General features: G+C 39.1%; 1 protein-coding gene across 4 annotated transcripts; it reads left to right on the top strand.

Moving 5' to 3' along the window:
- The first annotated feature begins 88 nt into the window (after positions 1 to 88).
- ABHD17B (abhydrolase domain containing 17B, depalmitoylase) lies at positions 89 to 23,204 on the top strand. 4 transcript variants are annotated; one of them, XR_007245116.1, is made up of 5 exons: positions 89 to 228; positions 8,968 to 9,442; positions 17,482 to 17,661; positions 18,977 to 22,469; positions 22,745 to 23,204. XR_007245116.1 is itself a non-coding variant. In XM_048504099.1 (4 exons), the coding sequence occupies exons 2-4, from the start codon at positions 8,976 to 8,978 to the stop codon at positions 19,194 to 19,196; spliced, it is 867 nt and encodes a 288-aa protein (XP_048360056.1). In that variant the 5' UTR covers positions 89 to 228; positions 8,968 to 8,975; the 3' UTR covers positions 19,197 to 23,204. The 4 variants fall into 4 exon arrangements, 3 of the variants coding, with proteins under 3 accessions (XP_048360056.1, XP_048360058.1, XP_048360059.1); XM_048504099.1 differs by having other exon boundaries at positions 18,977 to 23,204; XM_048504101.1 differs by lacking the exon at positions 89 to 228 and adding an exon at positions 480 to 760 and having other exon boundaries at positions 18,977 to 23,204.
- The last annotated feature ends 1,724 nt before the right edge of the window (positions 23,205 to 24,928 follow it).

The following is a 24,928-nucleotide window of genomic DNA, read 5'->3' on the forward strand; positions in this document are numbered from 1 at the left end:
CTTCGGATTTTTTCGGCCGTTTCCGGAGCTTGCCCCGGCGTTGACGCTGTTGCCCCCGGCGCGACACAAGACGGTTGCACCGCACAAACCGACGGCTTCCCAGGGTTCGAACGGCCCTTTGAGTAGGGGAGGGGGGCAAGTTGCGCGTTCTGTCCGCGAGCCAGCAAGCGCACCGCCGCCGCCCAGTTGGCTGCGGCCGCGCGCTCTTAAAGGGCCACAAGCTACGAGGTGAGTGAGCTGGACCTTATTCTCCTTGCCCGGCTATTGGATGAATGGACCTCCCTCATAGTGCCTAAGGCCGAGCGAAAAGCACCTGCGCGGGTCTCCTCCTTGTAGGAGCCGGAGGATGGTTAGGACGCGCCGCTCGCTCCTCGGGCCGCGCTGAGTAAGCTCGTCCTTCAGAGACAGGCGGCCTTGGGGTTCGGTGCGCGCGCATCCTCTCCCCCTCCCCATTTTCATTGAGACCCTCCATCTGCAGTGCGAGCCTCGCCTCGCTGATTCTGGACGGAATGGTCTGTGCCGTCAGCAGGAGAGGGAGCCTCCAAAGGCGCGTAGGGGGTCGTCTTATCGGCAAGCTGTTAGCCGTGTAGTACCGGTGTAATCGATACTACCGATTGGGATGTGCAGTGGGGAGGAGGGAAAACCTGACGTATTGCTGCTGGGAACATATAACGTGTGCCTTCTGAAGATCTGGCCGGTTCAGACAGTAAAGTTATTATCCTATGCTTGCTATCAATAAAACAAGAATTCTGCTTCTAAGGTACTGATTCCTGTTGTTGAGCAAGGCTGGGGCTGGGACGCTTAAATCAATGGCCACGATTGTGCTCGTCTCGCAAGCTTTGAGGAGGGGGGAGGTTCGGGTGTTACTGTGGGGGGAAGGGAAGGTCTGGTGTTACAAGAGGAACGATCCTCTCGAAGGCAGGAGGACCTACAGTGCAATCAGTACCTCATTTGTATGTGAGGGAGCGATTTCACTTGGGTATAAAAGCGTACTGTTCTGAGGGGATAAGCGAGAGCCAAGCAGCGCAGGCTTTATCTTAAAACAAAGCTTCTCTCTTTCTCCCCACTCTTTCCCCCTTTGCCACCGGATCTGTTTCTAGCACTGTGGAATACTGAGCCTTGTAGAAAGTGTAAACACATTTTTGGCCTTGAATTGTTTTTCAGGGTGGGACACTTGTAAATAATTGCTTCTGGCTTGTCTGACTTGTCAGCTAAAATGAGCAGGAAAACATTGTGCTTCTGATTGCTCGTGAGTTTCCAAAGCTACCCTAAGGTTCAATTTTATGATTGTGCGAAGAGGTGCCAGTTGTAATGGTAAAATAAACACAATGCAGGATTTCAATATCTATAGGCAGATTGTTGTCAGTTTTTTTCTTTTTGTGAAGAAAATGCTGTAACATAGTGGTTTGGAATATGTATTAATGAAATGTGATTCAGGTTACATGTTGAGAATCACAGTTGTTCTGTTTCTACTTGTAAATGACTTCTCTTTTAAAATAAGCATACTTTTTTGAAACTGATCAGTAAGTTGCTGATATGAGGTATGGCCTTCCTACTAGCTTAAGTATCATCTAATACTATGTATTGTCGAAGGCTTTCATGGCCAGAATCACTGGGGTGCTGTGTCATACAGCCCGGAAACCATACAACACCCCAATCATCTAATACTGTTTGCCATTAGTTTGTACAGGGAATTTGTTAGTTCATACTGCTCAGTCTTAAATCAGTCTTTAGTTTTATAGAGAAATAGAAGTGAAATCACTTGTGAAATGATACTCATTTAACTACATGATTCGGTAATTTTGGATTTTCATCCATGACTTTTTAACTTCTTACACTGAATAATATTAAAAACTCCCAATTTCATATGAATGCTCATATTCAGGTGTACATCATTGTAGTTAGCTGGCTTCAGTGAATCCTGTTCATGAGATATGTGTCTTTATAGTTTCTGGGAGCCGGATGGGTGCAGTGGTCTGGAAAGGACATTATGTATTCCCCAAATGAATCAAAATGTCCGTAGAAGGCGCATCTCCAAGTCTGACCAAATTAGAATATAATCCTATGAAAATGTGTTTGCCATGCCATACTTTAATTAAAATGGAACTCCTTCTATTTTGTATCTCCTGTTTTGGAACTGTGTTAGGTCTTCACTTACGATGTCCCCAACATTTCCTTTAATCAATCTGTGATCTCTTGTCTCTAACCTTCCACTTGTTGATTATTGTTACTGACTTTTCAAAGAAACCTGTATATATGGAAATGGTATAGTCTTTAATTGCACTATATGGATATTAATATTTATTGAGTAGACAGCTTAATGAGAATCTCCATGTGGCAAATTCTGCTGCAAGATTATTTTCCATGGATGTAATGAAGGATGTATTTTCCATTCATGTCTTTAATATGTATGGGAAAATGCAACATGAGAAAAATGTTATTGAGTAGGGAAAAATTCCTTGGAACTGGCCAAGGTCTTCCTCTGCTGCTGATTTTCAATTCTGGTATTCAAAGGTTGACTACATCTGTATATGGAGGCTTCCTGCAGTCGCCGTAACTGCTATTGATGGTCCCCTCCTCCATTTATTTGTCCATTTGAGGCCACTGCATCCACTGGCAGTGAATTCTATTGTTGTCTGCCTTGAACTTTTTCCCCAACATCTTCATGGGGGGTGAGGAAGCTGTGCTATGTGGATTTGACACATGTTATAATTGCAGGGAAAAGTTTTGATTCCTGGATTGTAAATGGAGGCAATGGATTACTGGGCCCAATAGTCTGTCAGTCTAGGTGTTCCAATGACTTAATGTCTGTCAGGCTAATAGGAAACAAATTGCACTGTTTATATTTATTTATCACATTTAATGTATCGCCCCATCCCCGAAGGGCTCGGAATAAAAGCACTGATTAAGTGTATTCCTCAGGTGAGCATGAAACAGTACAACATTGAAGATCAATCAGTCTCTGGTTAACTCAAAAAATTAAAGGAGGTAATATTAGACTGTTGGAATTTCACTAGTTATGAAACTTGTGGTTAAAGATTTAATTGCACTTACATATAACAGTTCTGCTAATGTGATCTGTGCTGGCATTTGCCTGTTTTTGCAGAAGCATTATATTCTGAGCTACATAGATTACGTTAATAGTTTCAGAAGTGTTTTCATAGTATTATTGTTTGGCGTACAGTTTCTAAGTTTTTGACCCTTCTAGATTCACTTGGTGTTGCTAGACTCCCCCCCTCCAGTGTTCCCAATATGATATATTAAAATATAACAAGACTTCTTTAATTGCACTTGAAACCAATCAACTACTCCTGATCTTTCCACAAGTTAGATGAAGATTATGGGATATATGTTCTAGGTTCTTAACATCCTTGGTCCTGGTAGAGAAGATAGCTGCACCAGGTTCAAGAAGCTACACCTGACTCATAAACCTGACCTTTCTTGGAGCTTCACACTGCACTTCAGGCATCCCATGGCTTCCTAGTGAAGACATTCTGCACAGTCGGAGAACAGTTTAACAGTACAGTTATTCTGTTTTGATATGTAGCATACGCCACATTCTTTGTAGATTTTCAGCTTGAGAGAAATTGAAAGAAAATCTTATCAAGATCAGTTTGTTGTATATGATTCTGTTTGACAAAGTTTGTAGTTGCTTCCAGGTATTGTTCATCTGTAAATCTGGTAAACTATGATCAACATTTTATCATTGATCAAAATAATCACACTATATCTAGGAGAGTCTCCCAGGTTCTCTGCCTGTTATTGTATTCAAGTGGACAGTGAATGGCTAACAACTTTCTCTCAGTATAGGGAAGATCAGTTAGTAACCCACCTAATTAGTTTAATCTTGACAAGTTTGCTTAAGGTGCAAGAAACAGCAATGTGGTATTTGCCAAAAACAATACAGCTTGTTATAGGGAATCCTTTAGCTTGATCCTTTAGCATATGTAGAATTGAAACTGCTTTAACAGTTTTCAGAGATCTCATATAGAATAGTGGTTAGAATATTGGGTAGGGAAAATGTGCTAGGGGAGGGGGGACTATAATGTAGTTTACAACCTCTTAAATCTTATGTGTTATACTGATGTGGATTTTTCTCACATGACTGTGTGGGACCATTTAAGAAAACTGTACTTATCAACAATTTTATTTGCATAGTAAAGTATAAATCTTTGCCTTGATTAGGTAGACACAGCTATTTTTTCTAATCCTTCCTGCTAAGTACAACTTTATTATCATTGTTGCATTTTCTTAGAGGATCATTCCTGGATTGTGTTGGGTTAGATCCAAGGGTGCCCTTGTGCACGCAGGAGGATTTTATCCTTAAGCAGTGTGTGCAGGAGGTGATTTCTTTTCTTTTTTTCCCCCTGTGGTTTATTTCCCACTCAAAGGCCCCTTCTGCACACGCAAAATAATGCGTTTTCAAACCACTTTCACAACTGTTTGCAAGTGGATTTTGCCATTCCGCACAGCTTCAAAGAGCACTGAAAGCAGTTTGAAAGTGCATTATTCTGCATGTGCAGAATGAGCCAAAGTGAAGCCCAAATTGTGCTTCATCCTCCAATATTATTGAGGATTCTCTGACTTTCAGGAAAAGCTTTTAGGTGTTAGGAGGGTCTATAGAACATGGCACCAGCAGGAAAATAAGTTCTGTGAGAGAACTCATATTTGCAGTTCAATGAAGTAACTTTTTTATAGCTATAGCACACAATATAGGATTCCTTTTTCATAGTGTTACAATTTTTGGAATATCAGCATTAAGCTGTAATCCTAGGAAAGCACAATTGGAAATAAGTCCAGCTGAGACTGATTATAACTGTTAATCATCCTGCTATTAGTAATTGGGATCAAAATGAAACTTAGTTCAATATATCGTTGAAAAAATATTTCATCCCCTTTATCTACTGCAGTTTTTTAAATAGAAACCTGTTAACTATTTGAATCTTGGTATTCATGTGCAGCCTTTTTAAGCTGGAATAAAGACATATCCTTTGTACTTTTATGCAGAAAACCCTTTTGAGCAGTCTTGTTTTCTCAGAACTTTTTGGTATGTATCCTGCCATCTGTGCATCAGTAGTGTGATTTTCCATCGTTTCTTTTTGTTATGACCCCCTGGAAAGATGATTCCTGCAGCTGTCCAACCCACACAGAGGAATGACCCACATTAACAGGAGGAGGGTGAAACCCTCTTCTCATTATTCAGAATTCTAATAAACAAAGGTCACAGAATAAGTTGTTTTATTCCCTGATGCACATGGCTATGTCTGCATATGCATTTTGTGACCTCAGGAATGCTCTTTTGAGGGTCTGGAAGGGACAGTGGAATGAAGGGATGACTGGAAAAAATTCTGCCTGCATATGGTAGGCCTTATTCAGGCCATTGCAAATTTTGGGATGTGTCTAGGCAACTTATTTGGTGAGTGTACTTGAAGGTAAATGACACCAGTTACTCTTAACTCTTTGGATTTGTTTAAATGTCCAAGAGTTCCATAATTCTTTGGGTAAATGTTTTGTGATTTGGCACCATTCATAGTCACAACCGTTCTAACAGTAGACAAAACTTTGCTGATGCTTAGACAGCTACATCCAAAGAATTGGTTGTCTAGTACAAATTCCTCTTTCTGCCTTGTATTCTGCTTTGTACCTTGTTAGCTGGTGGTGAATGTGCAGATGTGATGGACAGAGGAAGTTTCTGCCTTCTGTTCTTCCCATTCAGCTTTGATTTGAAATGTTGAATGAAATGCTAGAGTGGGGTGAAAATGTCCAGTGACTTGCTGGAGGGAGAAGAGAGAGGAGGTATCCTGGAATAAGCCAGGATAAAATCCCAATAGGGATTTTAGAGTATTGTTTGGATGGCAGATTGAGTGCCGTAACAAAAATACTTTGCAACAACTAAGCATGAGACACTTACCTTGCTATCATAACTTGTGCTCTATATATCCTACTGGAGTGGGACGACATTAAATATCACTTGTGCAAATATCACTTTGCAAATTAAATAAACTTGTGTGTTGTGTTGTCATCATTGCATATAACCCATAGCAGACTCTGTAGTGTCTCAGGAGAAAAGGCGGTATCAGCTGTGTTTTGTTTAAAAAATTGAGTGATCCTGTGTAAAGGTAAGCAAAAGAAATCCACCTTGCATTAAGTTCCTAAAACTTAAAGACCTTTTAATAGAAAAGAAAGGTGTGGCTGGTGAGGTGACCTAGGGACTTGTTTTGGGGTAGTTAAATTTAAAAAAGTTGAAGGGCTGGATCAGAGGAAACCAGACAAGACAAAGCCAAACTGTAACTTCCCTGCAGTTCAGAAGTAAGAACAGCGGATTAGAAACCTGCCAGGAGAGGGCCTGGAGAGCAAAAGTCTTTATAGCAGGGAGCTGTCCAGAGCAAAACACAAGCTGGTTTGTAAGTGATATTAATCCAGCAAAGGATAACTTCAATTAAAGGTTAATAGAAGTTCAGGCCCTTATCTTGCCAAGTCCTAGAGAGTTGTGTCTTCCTCCTGCGTGTACCTGGAACAGAAAGCCTTGGGCTGCCATGCATGTGCTTCTCCCCCTGGTTCAGATATTAACTCTGCCTCCTTTGGTCTTGTAGTCTTGGTGCTACTAAGAGGACTGACAGATATAAGGAATCACTTGAGAAGACTCCAATAAAGATATATACCCAATCTCAGATGAGCAGTTCCCCAGCCTCCAAACCTCGCTTTGCTTTTCTGTTTTTTTCCCTTGCTTTCCTTTCCGTATATAATCGAGTATAAGTCAACTTTTTCAGCACATTTTTAATGCTGAAAAAGCCCCCCCTCGGCTTATACTCGAGTATATATGGTAATTCCAAGATGGCCACTGGAGCTGTGGCACACTGAGAAAGGAGATCACACCAGCTGTGGCAGAAGCATTTTGCCTGCATCCAACTTTGCGTATTAAATTCACCATTCCCTTTTTTTATGTAAAGCTAGGCTTGTACATCTTCCAGCTTTGATAAAGCCATAGTCTTTGCAATTAGAGTTATTCCATTGGCTCTGAATGCCGTGTTAGGTATTACTCTCTGCCCTTGAAATTTGTTTCTGATAGGCATGGCATCCTCTTGGAGAGAGATTCCATTGCACTTGTAGTGTTTAAAGACTGCAAAATGCAAGTCAAGATTTGTTACTAGTAAATCAGGTCAAGCTGAATTTTTGTGCAAATTCCTCTCTGTAAAGCAGTACAAATTAAAGCTGAAAAGAGAGGGTCTTACAGTTCTAAGGACAGAAATACCCTCTGTGCTATTTAGCAAGCGTGGTAGGAGACAAAGAGACACTGTAGATCTTCCTAATGGCTAAATCTTAACTTGAATCAAATATGTCCCTGAACATGCAAGGATAAAAGCGTACACTGTTCACAAGGTGGTGCTAGCAAACAGTATCTGCTTTAAAAACTGCCTTGCTTAATGACATTTTAAAAATTCTAGTGAGCCATTTTTGAGGGAGGCCTTGTGGGTACTCACAGTCTTTGGCATGAAGCAGCCAGGCAGTCTCCCTTCTTGCCTTCATCCTGTTCGTCCTCTGATCATGAAGATTGCTTTTAGTCAACTTTTCTTACAACCAGTGAGATACCTTCATGAATTTTATTGGTATCTATTTTATTTTTGAAATTTACCAGTAGCTGCTGCATTTCCCACCCTAGACTTGTACTCAAGACAAGTTTCCCAGTTTTTTGTGGTAAAATTAGGTGCCTCGACTTATATTTGGGTCGATTTACACTCGAGTATATACAGTATATAACTTCTCCTGACTGTTCTCAGTTCATCATGAGGCTTTACCCCAGTTCTTACCCTTAATTCTTTTTAATACCTGGTCTACATATGCCACAGAGTGATGTGGTAATGAGGTGTTTAGTGCTAGAATGAGTTTGTACCAGCAAGTAAGGCGTTACTTTTTTCATGCTCTCCACATGTAGAAAATTAGTGTAACAAGTAAAGGATCAGATTATATTGGTCCACTCTGTCATTCTGATCTGCCTACAGTGTGTTTGAACAAGGATGGACACAATAGAATGGTGACTGTCTACATGCAACCTGAAGTGTATATCTCAATCTTCCATCTCATTCTGCTGTATATATAGACCAGTTTAAGGGAACAACTTTTCTACCAGTTGCCCTAGTTGCCCTGCCATACATGTACCCTTCCTTTTACTCCTTCTGAAACATAGATATGATGCCCCTCCAGCCCCAGTTGTTTCCATGTCAGTAGTGTAGCAATTTAAATTTCTGCCAGATATAACTCTACATCACCAAAGTTTCTTGGGGTCTACTCTGAAAGCAATATTTTTGAACTATTTCTGTATAGGGTAACACTGTAGCAGCTTCATTGTGTGATGAGCAAATGATATCGGGTACATATTTCATGAGTGTGACCCTGAGTATTTCATATATTTTTCTACAGTCAGTGCTAACATATTGTACACATGGTTTGAAAGATAGATGTGGCAATCTGAAAGTAATACATTTTTAAAATGTAGAGTTGGTATTCCAGGATTCTGACGAACATTTTTCTGAGGTGTAACAAAATAGAAATAGTATTTGCTGCCTATTTATAAAGCTGCTACATTTCTTGTGACGAAGATGGACATTATATAACCTATCCTATGTTTTAATTGTTTTTTTTTCCTATTCCTTTTTCTATGCATTTTATTTGTTCTTTTAATTTTGTTGATGACATTTTATAATACTCGTCTTACTTTCAGCTACCTTGGTGGCCTTATTAGGCCAGGGGGATAGGATACAAAGTTTGTAAGCAGAAATAAAGTCTACCAAATCAACTTTTGATCAAGTAAATTTTAATATAAAATGTATTGTATGGTATTTTAAATAACATTAAAATCCAGGATGCGTGCAGGTTGTACAAAAATGTGTGCAAACCTTATTTTGAAACCAGTGTTAAATGAATGTTTGTGGGAATCTTTCCAGTAGCTATTTTTCCTTCTTGTTGCAGATTAGAAGATGAATAATCTTTCATTTAGTGAACTCTGCTGCCTATTCTGCTGTCCGCCATGTCCAGGCAAAATTGCTTCCAAACTGGCATTTTTGCCCCCAGACCCCACGTATACACTGATGTGTGATGAAAGTGGCAGTCGCTGGACTCTACACCTTTCTGATCGTGCTGATTGGCAGTACTCTTCAAGAGAAAAGGATGCCATTGAATGTTTCATGACTAGAACCAGCAAAGGTAACAGGATTGCCTGTATGTTCGTGCGTTGTTCTCCTAACGCCAAGTATACTTTGCTTTTCTCACATGGAAATGCTGTTGACTTAGGGCAGATGAGCAGCTTTTACATAGGACTTGGTTCACGGATTAATTGCAACATATTTTCATATGATTATTCTGGATATGGAGCAAGTTCTGGAAAACCGACAGAGAAGAATCTGTATGCTGACATCGATGCTGCTTGGGTAGCTCTTAGAACAAGGTAAATAGACCTAACTTATTGTAGTATATTTACAGCAAATTTGAATGCAGTGTGTTTTTTTCCTGGACATTCTCAATTTAATTTTCTCAGTATTCTCTTCTTTGCCACCAAGGCAGGGGAGAAAAATCACTACTAATTCAAATTAGTATGGCAAGCAAAATCATTCAATTGTTCTTGTGGGTTAATTAATGGGTTAATTACTGATTTTATACAGTAAAATAACTAATTCAGCCGTAGAGCCACATTAGCAGCTTCAGGCTGCGGTCTTACATAGAGGTAAGTTTAACACACTGAGATTTAGCATGCTCAGTAGTTCACCATAGGACTTTCTGTTGAAATATTTTTTTTCATATGTTCAGGACACAAACCAGATTGCAGTCCTCCTGGAAGTGTGTTGCTACAAAAATTCAGATCAGAGATTGAATGTTGCCACACACAGAAAATCCCTTCATCCTTTTCATATGTAAAGCCATCAAGTACGGAAGTTCTAATCTCACCTTGTCTTGGACGTGCTCAGCTCTTTGCATGTATAGCCATTTTTTAAAAGGGGGGGTTCTGAACCCATGAAGCAGTTTCTGCATTGCCAAAGGACAGTATGTGACGAAGCCAGATTTATTAATAAATATAAGGTTCCTTCCCTCTTTTTATTTTATTTCATTAATCTCTCTATACCCAAAGCCCCCTGGGGATAGGGCAGTATAAAAATCTAAATAATAATAAAAATAAATAAATAAATATGCCCACTTCCTCCTACCTTTTGTCTCTGAGGAAGATCTGAGATTGCAAATGCCTTAGCAGACCAGGTGCTCGGGAGCAACAGCAGCAGAAGGCCATTACTTTCACATCCTGCGTGTGAGCTCCCAAAGGTATCTGGTGGGCCACTGCGAGTAGCAGAGTTCTGGACTAGATGGACTCTGGTCTGATCCAGCAGGCTCTTTCTTATGTTCTTAGAGGGTGTCTTCACAGATGGGTTATTCCTGCCCATTCCTTTGGGAGTCAGGGCTAGTTCTAAACTTTCTGTAGTTGGCCCTCTGTTAGCCCCAGGGACTCAGTTTAGTTCCTGCCTCGCATGGGAGAGCATCTTGGAGAGAGAGAGAGAGACTCTTCTCTGCTGGATCCTCAACCTTTATATCCTTTTAAACCTCTTTGTTCTGGTGCCTTGTCGCCTTTTCCTTCTTCCTTTCCAAACCTTCCTCTTGCTCTCAGCTTTGCTTTCCTCCTTTTTGTTTCTGCTTCTTCCACTCCCCTCAGGAGCAATGGCAGATCCAGCAGGCACCATTAATCTGCCCACTGAAGAGCAGGTTAAACTTCTGTTGGAAGGGGATGAGGACTCTGACCACCTGCCGTCTCGACAGCCGACGGCAACCTCCAACCCTCTGGACACATGAGCAGAGCAGGCATGGCAAACGCCAAAGGACATAAGCTCAAGCTGGAAAACTGCACCATCTAAAAAAGATGCAAAAAAGGCGGCAAAGATGAAGAAGCACAGAAGACGGGCAGTTTGACCTGGCTGGGTAACAATGGTCAAGTCTGTGGTTTCTGCACTGAAGACTCCAGAAACAAACTAAGACCTACCCTGTTTACTTCTGACCCTATGAGAGGGCAGTTATCTCACGTGGTAGACAGGCGGTCATTTTGTCCTTGGGATTTTTCAACCATGATACAGTGTTTCAAAGGGAGGAGATACAGCATTCTATATCGGATGAGTTCCTTTGCTTCCAGCAGTCTTTTCCTCCTGCAGATTGGTTCCCTGCTCCCCCCATAGCATTTCTCCAATACCCTCAGTATTATCTGAACAGGGGGGACCTCCCCATCTCCAGAGATTGCTTGCTGTCCATGTCTTACAAAGGCATCCTTGAAGGTCCCGATCACTAACCTCAGTGCAGAAGCAGCCAAGATCACTGAACCTTTGGGTTCTCAACCTGATGGGGAAAAGTTCTCCTCTGAGAAGGAAGAGGAGAAGAAGGCCGATGCCTCCACTCCTTGCATCTTCAGTGCTGATGACTTTCAATCCCTTCTTTCCAAGGCCATCATGGATCTCTCTGAGCAATCAGACTTAACCAAGGAAGAAAAGGAACCCAAACCCAAATCCAAGCCAAAGGGCTCAAACCAATTCTTCTCTAGGAATATCAGTTCTGAAAAGGTCTGTCCCTTCCCAGAATTTTTTGATGCCATGGTCAGGACGCAATGGGAGAGACCCATGGCAATGATGCAGCCCCCCCAATTGCAAAAAAACTTTATAGCCCAGATAGCCAGGCCCTGAGATGTTAGAATCTCCCTTAATCAATGCCCTAGTAGCCGCCCTTTAATCCTCAACTCTCCTGTCTGTTGATCGGAAAGGTAATTTAAGGACCCACTAGACAGGAAGGCAGAGTTTGCTGCCAAGAAAGCTCACAAAGCCTCTGCCCAGTCCATCAAAGCCACCTTTGTGTCAGCCATCATCTCCAGGGCCTCGACAGTCTGGGCTAGGAAACCTGCCCAACTTATCTGCTTGGACAATAAAAGGCTTCAGGAAGGGGTAAACTGGCTCCACAAAGCCATGTTCTTCCTAGCTGATGCTTCCTTTGATATTATATCATTCTCAGCCTGGTCCATGGCAGCAACCACTGATTCCAGGAGGCCCTATGGCATACCTGCATTCCAAATCTTTTCTTCTGGATTATCCCTTTAAAGGGAAGAGGCATTTTGGGGAGCAACTTGCAGCCACAACCACAGCAATGGATTCCTAAGCGTTCATGGCTGCTACATAGGCATCGGTCTCTACCTTTGTTTGCCACTATAAGCTAAATCAGTGGGCTTCATCTCAGGCTGCCTTCAGACGACAGGTTTTTTTAACAGATCTTGGAACATTAACAGACCCAACCCCCCCCCCCCCCCCCAAAAAAAAAAATGTTATCAATTGCTGCTTTTGGACATCCCATCTGTGATGGTGCCCCCCATCTCAGAGAGCGAACGGAATCTTGGATACTACCATGAAGGTTTCTTTTTCTGAGTTTAGGGGGGCATCTTGGCCCACCCATAGACGGAAAATGTTCCAAAGACCTCCAACTAAACAACTACACAGCACCACAGGACCAAGATGGTTCATTGCCCAAGAAAGCTGCATAGATTCTATCTCCTTTCCAAAATTCCAAGGAAGATGTACTTCCATTCTTCCAAGTTCATCGACCCCTGTGGTTGTTCCCTAGGCTATATTCTACCTTTATCCTGTCTCTATGTAGAATTACGTGGTGCTCTAACTAGGTATTATTTTATGTTTCTGTTCAATGAGCTCTCTTGCTCAGAATGTTTTAAACTGAGTTCCTGAGGCCAATAGAGGACCAACTACAGGAAATTTAGAATTTGTCCTGCCTCTTAGAGGAATGAGCAGGGGTCACCCATCTATGATGATGCGGTCTTGTTCTCCACTAAATGGTCCACTGCTCTACTTTTTTCCATTTTAATTGAAAGTGATTGTAGACGCTTTTCACTCCAAGATTGGAAGAGGCAGTGGTATCCCATTGGGGTTTTTTTTCTTGCTCTGAATGAGCATCACATTGATGATGTCTATATTTGCATTTCTCAGAGCTCCATTTAATGTTAGGTAAAAGTCCTGACAATTGTAAGCAAGGGTTGCTTTTCATCAGTTTGAATAGATTTTCTTGAAGTGGCTTTCTGGCCCCTATTTAAAGGGGATCATATTTAGGTTGGCAGAGTTAGTCTCTGTAGTTACATAAAGAGTTAAAGTTAACCTGTAGTTGAATTATTAAGAACATTCTATTGTCAAGTATTTATCCTCTACAGTACATTCTATTGTCAAGTATTTATCCTCTACAGTATTTTCATATAGTTATAGGTACTTGGTTTTGGTTTTCCAGTTTTTTTCCTTAATGGAAAAATTCTTAATTCTTGTTTGCATTGAGATAAATGAATTAAAGTTGAATCACTGTTTTATCTTATTGTTTCTGGAATTCTGCATGCAACTATATAAGTTATATAGCATGATTCATTTTATGACATTTTATTAAGGATTGTAGATCTTTTTGTATCAAAATGTGGATCAGTAATTGGACGTGAGGGGATTGGAAAGTATTATAGGAACATGACAGAAGGCTTGAACTGTATCTTATAAATTTGATAACTTCACTGAGTACAAAATTGCCATCACACATGCATGTACCCACAGGTTCCTGGAAACTCCATTCAGATACTATTTTATTCTTGAGGTTTTTAGTGCAAACTGTTTCAGACACTTATAAACTTATTTTAATAATAATGAATTCAGTTTTTATTGTTGTGGGTAATGCACGTATGAATGGTAGATAAACATGATTATCAAAAGGTAGCTTTGATAGAGGCCAATCCATTTAGAGTATGGTTGTGTTTCTATTTTTATAGCATTAGTAAGGGGAAACTGCAAATAAGAATGAAATATGAACAGGAAGAGGAAGCTCAGTTTTATACGTTCTTTAGTATAGCTTTTGTCCAGTGTAAAATGTCAGTGGCCTTCTAATTTTCTAACACATAACAAAGAGCTGCAGTATTAATAATAGCTGTTAGTATAGCTCAAAAGTAACAAGACTTGGGAAAGTGAACCCTGTTTCTACCTTGCTGTTCCCAGTAGTGCATATGCCAGTTTCACAAGATCTACCCTACCAAGATAACCTGTCTGAGGATAATTTGTACTGACAGCGATCCTTACATTACCTGGTCTTTACAGGTAATGTTGCTAACTATGTAGCTTGTAGACAAAAGGGGGGGGGGAGAGAACTCAGCATTCTAAGATTGCTTTCAAAGCATTTGTGCTTGAATTATATCAGAGTTGTGAGAGGAGGGGAGGAGGTTATGACCAACAGTTTAGCCATTCCTGACCTTTATTGCAAATGAAGGTATGGAAATGACCCAAATTCAGGGGATGGGGAGGGCAGGAACTGTCTTGTATATTTGCTGAATTCTGTTGATGATATTGTAGAATTGTGTCATTTCTAGAAATTGATGTTCTATATCTTAGTTTTTACAACCTGAGAAGGAGGAAAAGAATAAAAACTGAAAATAGATAGCACAATTTTTGCAGCAAACAAAAACACTTTATTTGGACAGAAATAATCTCATACAATAGGGTTAAGCTTTACAATTCAGCACTCTATTATCATATGCATTATACCATATTAATTATGGACAATAAAACTAGTCATATTTAAGCAGTAAATATATATCATCAAAAATATTGTGTACATATACAGTATTCACAAAAGCTACTTTGTAATACTGTGCATAAACATCCTATTATAGAAAAGGCTAACTGTGGTAGGGACAACTCAGCCCCAGCCAGTCGTTACACTTGGCTCACTTCCAGCTAATTGCCACACACACAGCGCTTGGGATTGGGGCTTACACAAAACAGGTAAAGAAACAGAACAAACAGAACAGTGGAATGTGGTGGTTGCTCACTCTTTTGCGTGCTCTCCCTTCTCCCCCAACTGCTGAATAATTACAGTCACTGTACTATCTGCAGCTGCCTGAGGAGGAGCAGGCATTGGCCATTCCCCAAGGAAGGTTCACAACTGTTGGTGACTGCAACTGCACCACTGTTGTGTGGCACCTGGGAAGATGAAGAGGCAGCTGGTGATGTGTGAGGCCAAGGGGGTGAAGAAAGGTAGGAGGGGTTGGTCCCCTTGGTGGGCCCTGTTAACCCACCAACTGTTTTCTAGCATCTGTTGTATTTGTTCAAACAACGGACTTTACTATTAGTCCTATTAAATAAAGGGCTAAGTGAGATGGCGACAACTCAACGCACATACAACTGACTTCCAGCCAATCGCCATACATAATGCTTGAGGGCATGGCTTACACAGACAAGTAAAAAAACACAAATAAAACAGAATGTGACAGTTGCCCTTTCCCTCCATTGCTGAATAATTATAGTCACTGTACCATCTGCAGCTGCCTGAGGAGGAATGGGGTCGGCCACTACATGTGTGAGTATCGCAATTGCATTGTTAACCTGTGCATGGCAATGCAGGTGTCTGGGAAGAGGAGGAGGAGGGAGCTGGTAACACGCGACCAAGGAAGGTGGAAAGGCAGGAGGTGCTGCTCCCCTCGTAGGCTGCCATTAACCCTTCCGTGCTGATGCAGGCATCTGGGACAAAGAGAACAAGAAGGGAGTTGCTGCTGCAGGGTGAAGTGAGGATGAAAGGCAGGAGGGGTTGGCTCCCTTAGTGGGTGCTGTTAACTCACCAACCGTTTTCTAGAGCCCTTTGTATTTGTTCGTACAATGGACTTCACTGCTTGTCTTCATATAATATACTTTTCTTCACAAAGTGTAAAGACTTGTCTTCAGTAACATTTCTCTTATTCCAAAAGAGAATATTTGATTGGAATTTTTCCTATTCTTCCCAAATTTCCATTTTTGTTGGAAAACATTCTGTGGAAACTCCCCCCCCTCCCCCATGCCTATTTTTATTTTCTCAGGTTTCATGGGTTTAAGTATAAAAATTATAACAGCTAAGGTCTTCAAGGTATTGATTACCCTCTATACTTGATTATTTCAAAATAGTGGTTACAAACTTTGTCTTGTGAATGTAGAGAGACAACTATGTCAGCTTTACAAGTTTATCTTTTAAATCAGCTGATATTTGGTTTAATATATAAATGTTTGCTTGATAAAGACAAAAGCAAAATTGGAAACGATAGATCTGTATATGCTCTGAGGTAAATACCCTGTTTGTAACTTGAGTATAATCTAAGTACCTACTCTCTTTGTTAATTTTCATTCTTTGAGATTTTTGGTTCAAGTTTGATATAATGTGTGTCTGAGGGCTTCTGCTGACTAGCTTAAATGGATTACCATGCAGTGTCAATCAGTTGTTCTGGTAACAGAAAATGTTAAAGGGCATTCTGTTTATATGCCTCAGATTTTTTTTTTAAATCATGAAATAAGCCACCTTGCATATCCAGAAGGCAAAGCATGATGATGCTATGGATACTAAACTGCTGAATCTTTGTCTTTCAGTGGGACTTACTCCCAAGTAATGTTTATATCCTAAGTGGTTATGGGGGCCCAAACTTTATAAGCAACAACCATCTTCATAGAGGCAGGATGAGCATTGCTTACACAGTGTCTACCCATTGGTCAGCCATAAGCTGACTAATAATACAGTCTTATAATAAAAACATATTAAATAAATAAGCAGATTCAAAATTGGCTTCTTGCTTTAGTTTAAGAAGGTATGTACACCATTTGATCTCTGTCTCACTGTTTTATCAGTCATATGCTAAGATACAAAGATTTACTTAGAAGTGTCCTGGCTCCTGAGTGTAAGTGGTAGGGCTTTTTGCTCTTTGAACAGTAGAATAGGAGAAAAAAAGGAGGAGAATAGGAGAAAAAAAGCTTGCTCTGTGGCATGTGTTGGGGAAAACAAGTATAAAATCCTCTTTGGTATTTGGAAGACCATGCATGGTTCTTTGGGAACTGATCTCTTGCTTGTCATTTATTGCTTCTTTCTGCTACACCTAATGTAAGGTGATTTGACACTAAATGTGCGTTGTCGATTTAAAAAAAAACACTTTGTTGGGAGTTAAAATAGTTTTTTCCTCTAAATACCAGTCAGTGATGTAGACACAGACTGAATGAGCAATGCATCTGCTGGCTATATAGTGTATGCTATTTTTATGTGTTCAGTGATTAATTAATGCTTATAATTAATGATTTCATAGCCCTGCTGTGTTGACTCAAAAAGCCACATTATTTTCATTGAACTGAACCAGTGAATTTTTACTTACAAGTCATCCATGACACATCCTTGTAAGTTCACTAGAATTCTTTATCAGGCTGAATGTTACAGCAATGAGAGTGAGGAAGATGCAAAAAAAAAAAGTAGTAGTAGTGGAGCATGATTTTATATACTAGTGTTTACAGAATTCAAATGAAGTTTTATACTTGATGAACAGTCTGAAAATGTTTCATTCTTCATATTTCATATAAAATCATGAATTTTACATGCCTGTCTGTTTTTCTCATAAAATATCAGTTTAACAGCAAACATACTAACTTTTTTCAGGTATGGAATCCGCCCTGAAAATGTGATTATATATGGCCAAAGTATAGGAACAGTGCCATCTGTGGACCTTGCTGCTCGTTATGAAAGTGCTGCTGTCATTCTTCATTCTCCTCTAACCTCAGGGATGCGTGTAGCTTTTCCTGATACTAAGAAGACCTACTGCTTTGATGCATTCCCCAAGTAAGCTGTAATACTTTGAAATGTTTAAGAGTGAGGATGAGCTACCTGGCATACTCCTCATAGGAAAACCAAAAAGAAGTACAAAATGTAAAGTACTGATTTGCTAGAAATTGGCCCTTTCCCTCTCCACAACCAATTACAATAGACATGGTAGTTGTTTGTGATCATGGCCTGGTCCTCATCTACTTACTAATCAGTAAGGATTTATATATTTTAAGTCAATCAGTTCTTTTCATAATGATGAACAGTTCAAAGCATAAGTTACTAAATTACTTGATTATTTTGTTCTGAATGCAGATTTTGTATGTTCTTAGGCTACAGTTTAAGATCTACATAAATTGTGTGTCTACCAATATATTATTGCTTAGAAAAGGAACAAGTTGATCTAACAGGAAGACTGCTAATCCAATAGGCAGTATGCTATTCATCCTGCTGAACAGAAATAGCAACAGTTAACACTATGCAAAATATTAGTTGATAAAATTATATCCCTAAATGACTGCATTTACTGCAGGTCATTACAGATTGCTGGTTTACTGCTTAAAGCAAATTTGTTTCATCCTGGCAACAAGGAATGCATATAATAAAATCAATAAGACAATAAGATGATGTTAAATTATTTAGAAACTTGGTGTACAATTTTGAAGTAAATTATTCAGATCCTACAGACTTAGAAACCTTAGGTTTTTTCACATTATCTATCAACTGAAGACTTGAATGGTTGCCCAAGCAGAAATATCTTAGACCTGTTAGAAACTGTAACAAAATAGATTATACAACATATCCACAATGTTTAGACCTGGGGCCAATGACATCCCAGTAGAGAGGTATGACAGATGCTCTGAGTTAATGCCTCATCTTGAATGGGAAACTTTCTCCATCACTGCATGATGCCTATTAATCAGTCACTCCCAAATCAGACAAATTCCCAAATCAACACACTATTTTAATTGAAAATGTATATCCCTAATCATTATTGCCAATACAGGTTTAACATCAGTCCTACTAGACAGATTACAAATGGGATTACATACGCCCAAATTACATAAGCTTATTTAGAAGTACCAAGACAAACCCGTAGACATAATCTTGTTAACACAAGCAAAACTAGACTGCGTTGTTTAAAACATTCTTGTTTAGTCATCTAAAGCATGGTATTTGCTGGCTTGAATGCTTCCAGTAAATTATTGACAATTAAATAATGTACAGGTCTCATAACCTCAGATATTTTAAACATTACATTTAATTAAGCATCAAGTAAATAATGAATTTGTATGATAACCAGTTGGATATTGATTTTTCTGTGTCCCTACAGCATTGACAAAATCTCTAAAATAACATCTCCAGTGTTAATAATTCATGGAACTGAAGATGAAGTTATTGACTTTTCACATGGCCTAGCATTATTTGAACGCTGCCAAAGACCTGTGGAACCACTGTGGGTAGAAGGAGCAGGACACAATGATGTTGAACTTTACGGACAATATCTTGAAAGATTAAAACAATTTGTTTCTCAAGAACTGGTGAATTTGTAAATTACTTATATAGTTTCTTGCTGTTGAATTTTGTTGCAGAACTGCACAACTTAGTAACCACAACATAAAACCTGATGGTTTTGTTTTCAAATCAAGTGAGTTGCCTTCACAAATGTACAGGTAATGATTTGTAAACATACTTAATGAAGGTTTTAAAACCAGTGTTAACTGGAACAGTGAATAATAGAGACAAGCTTGTGTGGTTTGTCTATTTTGTGCAAGTTTTCTTAAACTATACTTAAGTCAATTTGCAAGTCTTTCTTAAGATGTATAAAAATCATAGGGAGGAAAGTGAAATTTTAATTATGTTAAATCAGATGCTGTAAAAGCGTTGCCAAATTCTTTAGTATATCTAACAAGTTTATATACAATATTTTTAAAACATCTCAAAGTATACTGTGAGTTACTCTGTTGCACAGGTGTAATTGAAGCAGTTAAGAAAAGATATAAAAACATCCACTGGATTTTACAGGCACTGTTATGTAGGGAACAAGTCAAAACAGATGTTTTATTAATTTTTCATGTCTTATTCTCAATGTTGCCTCTCTCTTTTCTTGGATGATGGATAGCCAAAAATGCCTATTTGGCCACTCAAGTTGCTCTGCAAAAACGAGCACAAATGCTGGTTCTTCTTAAAATGTCTTATTAACATAATCCATAGTAAAGGTACTAAATTCTTCTGTGGTTTTCCTGAAATCATTAAGACTTGTAAAGATCTTCCTACTTGGCCATTTTGAACTGATCATGTGAAGAATCAGAACGGCACTAGTAATTGTCAATAGTGATCTGAGATTAGTATTGGAAGACATGGAAAGTTGAAGTTGTCATTTTAGGTTTGATGTGAATGTTTATATGTGTCAGACTGTTTCAGTTATGAGAATTCTACTAATGTAATCCTATATAGTGAAAAGAATGTTCACAATTAACTGATAGTAAAATAAGTTGCCTTTCCCTTGAATAAATTTTGCTTGAATAAAATATAATAGACCTACAGAAGTAGCCTAATTTGTAAACAAAGTAATACTCCAATATACACTGTGCTTCTAATTTTAAAGCCTTATGTACTATATTTGTTTGCTCAATGTTGTGATTGTCTGTCTGAGAATACTGATTAATGTATTATGTATTGTGAATGCTTAGGTTCCAGTGTGTTAAACTAAACGAGAAGTTCCACTCATTTGATACTGAGTTGTTTCTGCAAAGCGTAAACTGTAAATTCCTGACTAATCAATGCTTCATGATGAGAGAAAAACTAGAATAGCATATAATTCCTGATGTCCTCAGAATATCTTGCCAAAAGCTGCTGCTCTAATTACCTTGCCCTCTTTCTTTCCAGAGGTTCTCTTATTTTCATCACATTTCTGCTTGAGTCAAGGTATTCTGGCCATCTTTAGTAATTCTAGCTTCTAATTTAACCTTTGAATAGATTTTATGTTTTATAAATGAAGGACTGAACAAATTAAATATACAGAGGATGGCATTTTTAGACTGTCAGGAAGTAGCAAATATTGAAGGTTTCAAGCAGTTACTATATTTTACTCAACTGAAACATGAAGTAATATGATGACACATTTGTACACTACCTGTTTTTCATTCTCCCCAGAGTGTGTAGGGGTAACTGCTGCCATTATCCAAATAATGGCTTCACATAATCTCTCCCTAAGTCACACTAAGACACTTAGTGTTTGTGTGTTTCCCTAAACAGAAGTAAATGGGTTGAAGAAGAAGAGAAACTAGTTAGCCCGTAAGAACTGATCTTGTGTTAGTGAAGAAAGGCTTTCAGTGCCAGTAGAAAAAACATATCTCTTGTTCAATTTGTTAAAGACTACAAATTGGAAATGTCTGCTAGCTTTGCTTCATGCTCTGTGAGGTAGCTTAAGATAAAATTAGCATGTAAATTTAAGTGCCTGAGTAAAATCTGGTGGCTTACAATATTGCAAAATATTCATGCATTCATAACATTGAGACCTTTGAAAGTGTCACAACTTAATAGAGCAATTTTATAGTGTGCAACTTGAATTTTTATAGGCTTTATCTTCATTCAGGTATTTTTTGAATATCTATTCTGCATTATGAAAATCACCAAGTTTAGTTATCTTTCATGAGAGTAGAAACCTGTTCACTTCTGAAGTCCAGTTCTGTGAGTATGTCTGATATAGTCAGTGCTTATAAAAGCAATTCTGCGTTTTCTAAGGAAAAGTTGCTTCCATGGAATATAGATCCTATGCTGTAGTTAGTTCAGATGTGATATTGTGTAAAGGGGAAATTGCTGGCTAAGTTAATTGCTTGGATAGTGGAAATCTTAGTTGTTCCCTTTCAGCCCAAATTATAAGAAGGCACATAACAGTAGTGTTAATTCTGCATCACTTTTTAACTTTTTTGTATAATTCTTCCTAATATCAGTTCATTTAAGCTCTTAAAAAGTGTATCTTGGCAATATTTACTTTTTAAAAAAGCAAATGAAGGTATCATATTTTTAGTAGCTATATATCTGCACTAAGAATTGAATTGGGGTTAGTAGCTAAACTACCACTCTGTATGTTTTCAGTATGTAGTTCCATTTTGGCATTGATTTGAGATTATAATGTCAGCTGTTTCTCAGCTTGCTGTAAGATGGCTGCTGCCATATGGAGAGCTATTACCAATCCATTTTGAGAAGGCAGAAAAATGAATTTTATCTCACCTTCATTGCCCCATATTTCAGATTGTTGTAATGAGGCAGAAGAATTTTCCTCAGTTTATAGGATCAAACAATGCACCTGAAGTTGCCTCTCTAAACATACAAGTGACTGCTGTGGCAAACAGGACATCCGTATTCCCCCTGAAGGAATTTGTGGGTCATATAACCATTCATTTCTTTATTGGATATAAAAGAGGAAGGGTGCAGCATGTGGATATAGCAGATCATAATAATTATTAGAGGGGCTGTAACTACCTATGGGAAAAGGTTATATAAATTGTGTACTGTTTGTTTCTCATGCATGGAGATAAGTGATGAATTTTGTCAGACTGTGCCTTTTCCTGAGCACTTTTGACTTATCTGGGTCATGCATGTTGACTGTTGTGGGCTGGTGGAAGAAAGCTTCTACTTCCTAATTCAGAGTTAAAGAGAAGCTATCAAAATATTGGGGGGGGGGGGGTGTTGAAAATACTGAAAGCAAAGAATGTTCCTATTTGCTCATAGATAAAAGAATCGAGTTGCCTGCTTCAACATATTTTGCACAAGGCTTTTATGAGGTGGGCTACAGAGACAGCCTTTCTGTGCCAAGAGAGGTAAGTATAGCTTTTATTGCACTTCCATTCAGTAGAGCCCTGCTATTAAAACCAAAATCCTATTAACCTAGATGCTTCCAAGCTTGACCTGATGCTGATTCTTCACTGAGACATTTCAGAGCTACTGGTGAGCAGTGATTACTGCATTAAGCGAGAAGCCACTGATCAAAAAGTCTAGCTAACTTATAATTGAGACTAATGCTTGAAGTATTGGAAGGAAGGAAAAGGCAGCTGTAAACTTTCGTCTTTGTTTTGTTCTGTGTTGTGTATGGCAGGTCATAAAACAAGCTGGGCAGAAAAGTAATGTGGATGGCTGGGGAGAAAAGCAGGCTATCAGACTGAATCCTGCTACCTTCAAAAGCAAAATGGACACTTGTTTCACAACACTGGTTTCAGTCTGAGCACTACCTCAAACCACGCTGTTACTTTGGGATACTTGAGTCCCTGCCTTTGGAAGTGTGTTAGAAGACAGTTATGGTTTGATTAATACAGTGAACAATGTTTTCCATAAACAGTGCTGGTAATTCTCTAAAACAAAAATCATTTGCATTGAGTTGAAGATGAAAGATGTTAAATGTACTTTCCAGCTATTGGCTAACTATGTTTTCTTTTCTGGTAAGAGTTGGATTAATCTTAATGTTGGATCTAAACCTTATCCACTGTCTTAACTGCTCAAAAATTCTGCTGACAATTGTACATTAAGACAATTCAAATAAAACCCAGTTTTTGACTATAGTCCTGTCTCAGCTTTTGGTCTATGTTTTGCACATTAGAATCCTATATACCAAAGATACGGAGGGTGGAAGATATGGTTTAGTATTGATCCAAAAGGGTGCATTCTACAATGAAGTAGAACATCTACCGGTAGCTTGTTTCCAGTAATGAGTGTTTGCAGGTTTATAAGATTGATTCACGTAATACAAAGTCCTTCCACCATGAAGACTTGATATGCTGGGAGCTCTGTTCCTCCCAAGCATTTTGGTGATTCTAACATGTGTGCAGAAGAAACTTCAGCCTTTCCCATTTACTTTTCACAAACTGAACTGTCCCCATTTCTCTTTGCAGAAAACCAGTGTGGAATACAGCCCTTGGGTATACAAAGTCCTTGTGGCCACAGAACCTACAGAAACCTATTGTTTTGCCTGCAAAGTAGGCAACAATGTTCCAGTGCAAATCTAATTACTCCAGTCTAAATCCACTGAAGTCAATGGTCTTGAACTGAAGTAACTCTGCATAGGTTGGCACATACATCTGTTACAGCACAATAGCAAGTGGTGAACTATAAAGTAATTAATTTATTATGCCAGAAGCTTTCATTGCTAGTGTATACTTTATCAAAGATTTGATGTGTGCCCTCGGTTGGTGGACCTAAGCATTGCTTTATGTTAGAAACTCATTCCTGTTAAATTCCACCTGCCACACAGAGCCTACTGCAAAATCTGAAACCTATACTCAAGCACTATATGATTGCATTTGTTCCAGGAACTCAAATTGGATTATTCAATTCATTTTTAAACTGCAGTATGTTCCAGTTGAACTAAAGAGATAACAGCACAAACCAGTACTATAGCAGGGTTTGATGAATCCTGGGCACCAGGTAGCTATGGTGTCTACAAATTTTTATACCATAATGCTTTTGTCATATAGCTTGAATAGAATTATTTAAAAAATGAAGTGTTTAGTAGTAGCTTTTTGTGGTAGCAGTTATTAGAAAATACAGGTGTGAAGATATAGCTTTTTCTACTGAGGTTTGAAGGGCTATTTTTTCTCTGAGCAGGAGAGGAGGGACATAATTTCAACTGCTTTCCTGCCTCATCTCAGCCACCATTTTAGAAATGTTAATACAGGTAGTGAGAGACAATGGGATGGGTTAAGTCCCCCCCGCTCCAAGCAGTTTTCAAATATTTGGAGGTTCCAGAAGGATAGACAGGACTCAGGAAGAAATTCCAGGAAAAGGTTCTTTGACCCAGGCTGGTCAGTGGGTAGAGAAAGAGACTGAATAAAATTCCTGAATCAAGGAGGAGACTTCTGGTTGGGACTATCCAAGGGTCAGAGCTCTTGCTGAAAGTCTGAAGGAGGCAGCCTTCTTGCCCAAAGTCACACAACAAGCTTCCATGGCACAAGTGGGGATTTGAATCTGGGTTTCTCAGGTCCTAGTCTGTCACCTTAACAATTACACCATGCTGATTCAATCCTTGGTACTGATAAAAATTGTTTGATATATGTTGATTCTAAAGTAGTTTTATTGGTATGTTTTAATTGCATTTTGGTGTAAACTACTTTGGGAGCTTTCCAAACAAAAGATAAATTCGCCTGCCTGTGGTCTGCCATAGTAATGCTGTGAATTAACTGTGTCCAACATTTGTCTACATGGGACAGGCAGGACAGTATCTAGGGAAAAAAGTATATGAACACATCATACAAAAAGTAGCAACATCTAAGAGCCAGTAGAACATTTC

This window comes from Sphaerodactylus townsendi, linkage group LG07 (assembly GCF_021028975.2).
Source record: "Sphaerodactylus townsendi isolate TG3544 linkage group LG07, MPM_Stown_v2.3, whole genome shotgun sequence".
Taxonomy (NCBI): Eukaryota; Metazoa; Chordata; class Lepidosauria; order Squamata; family Sphaerodactylidae; genus Sphaerodactylus; species Sphaerodactylus townsendi.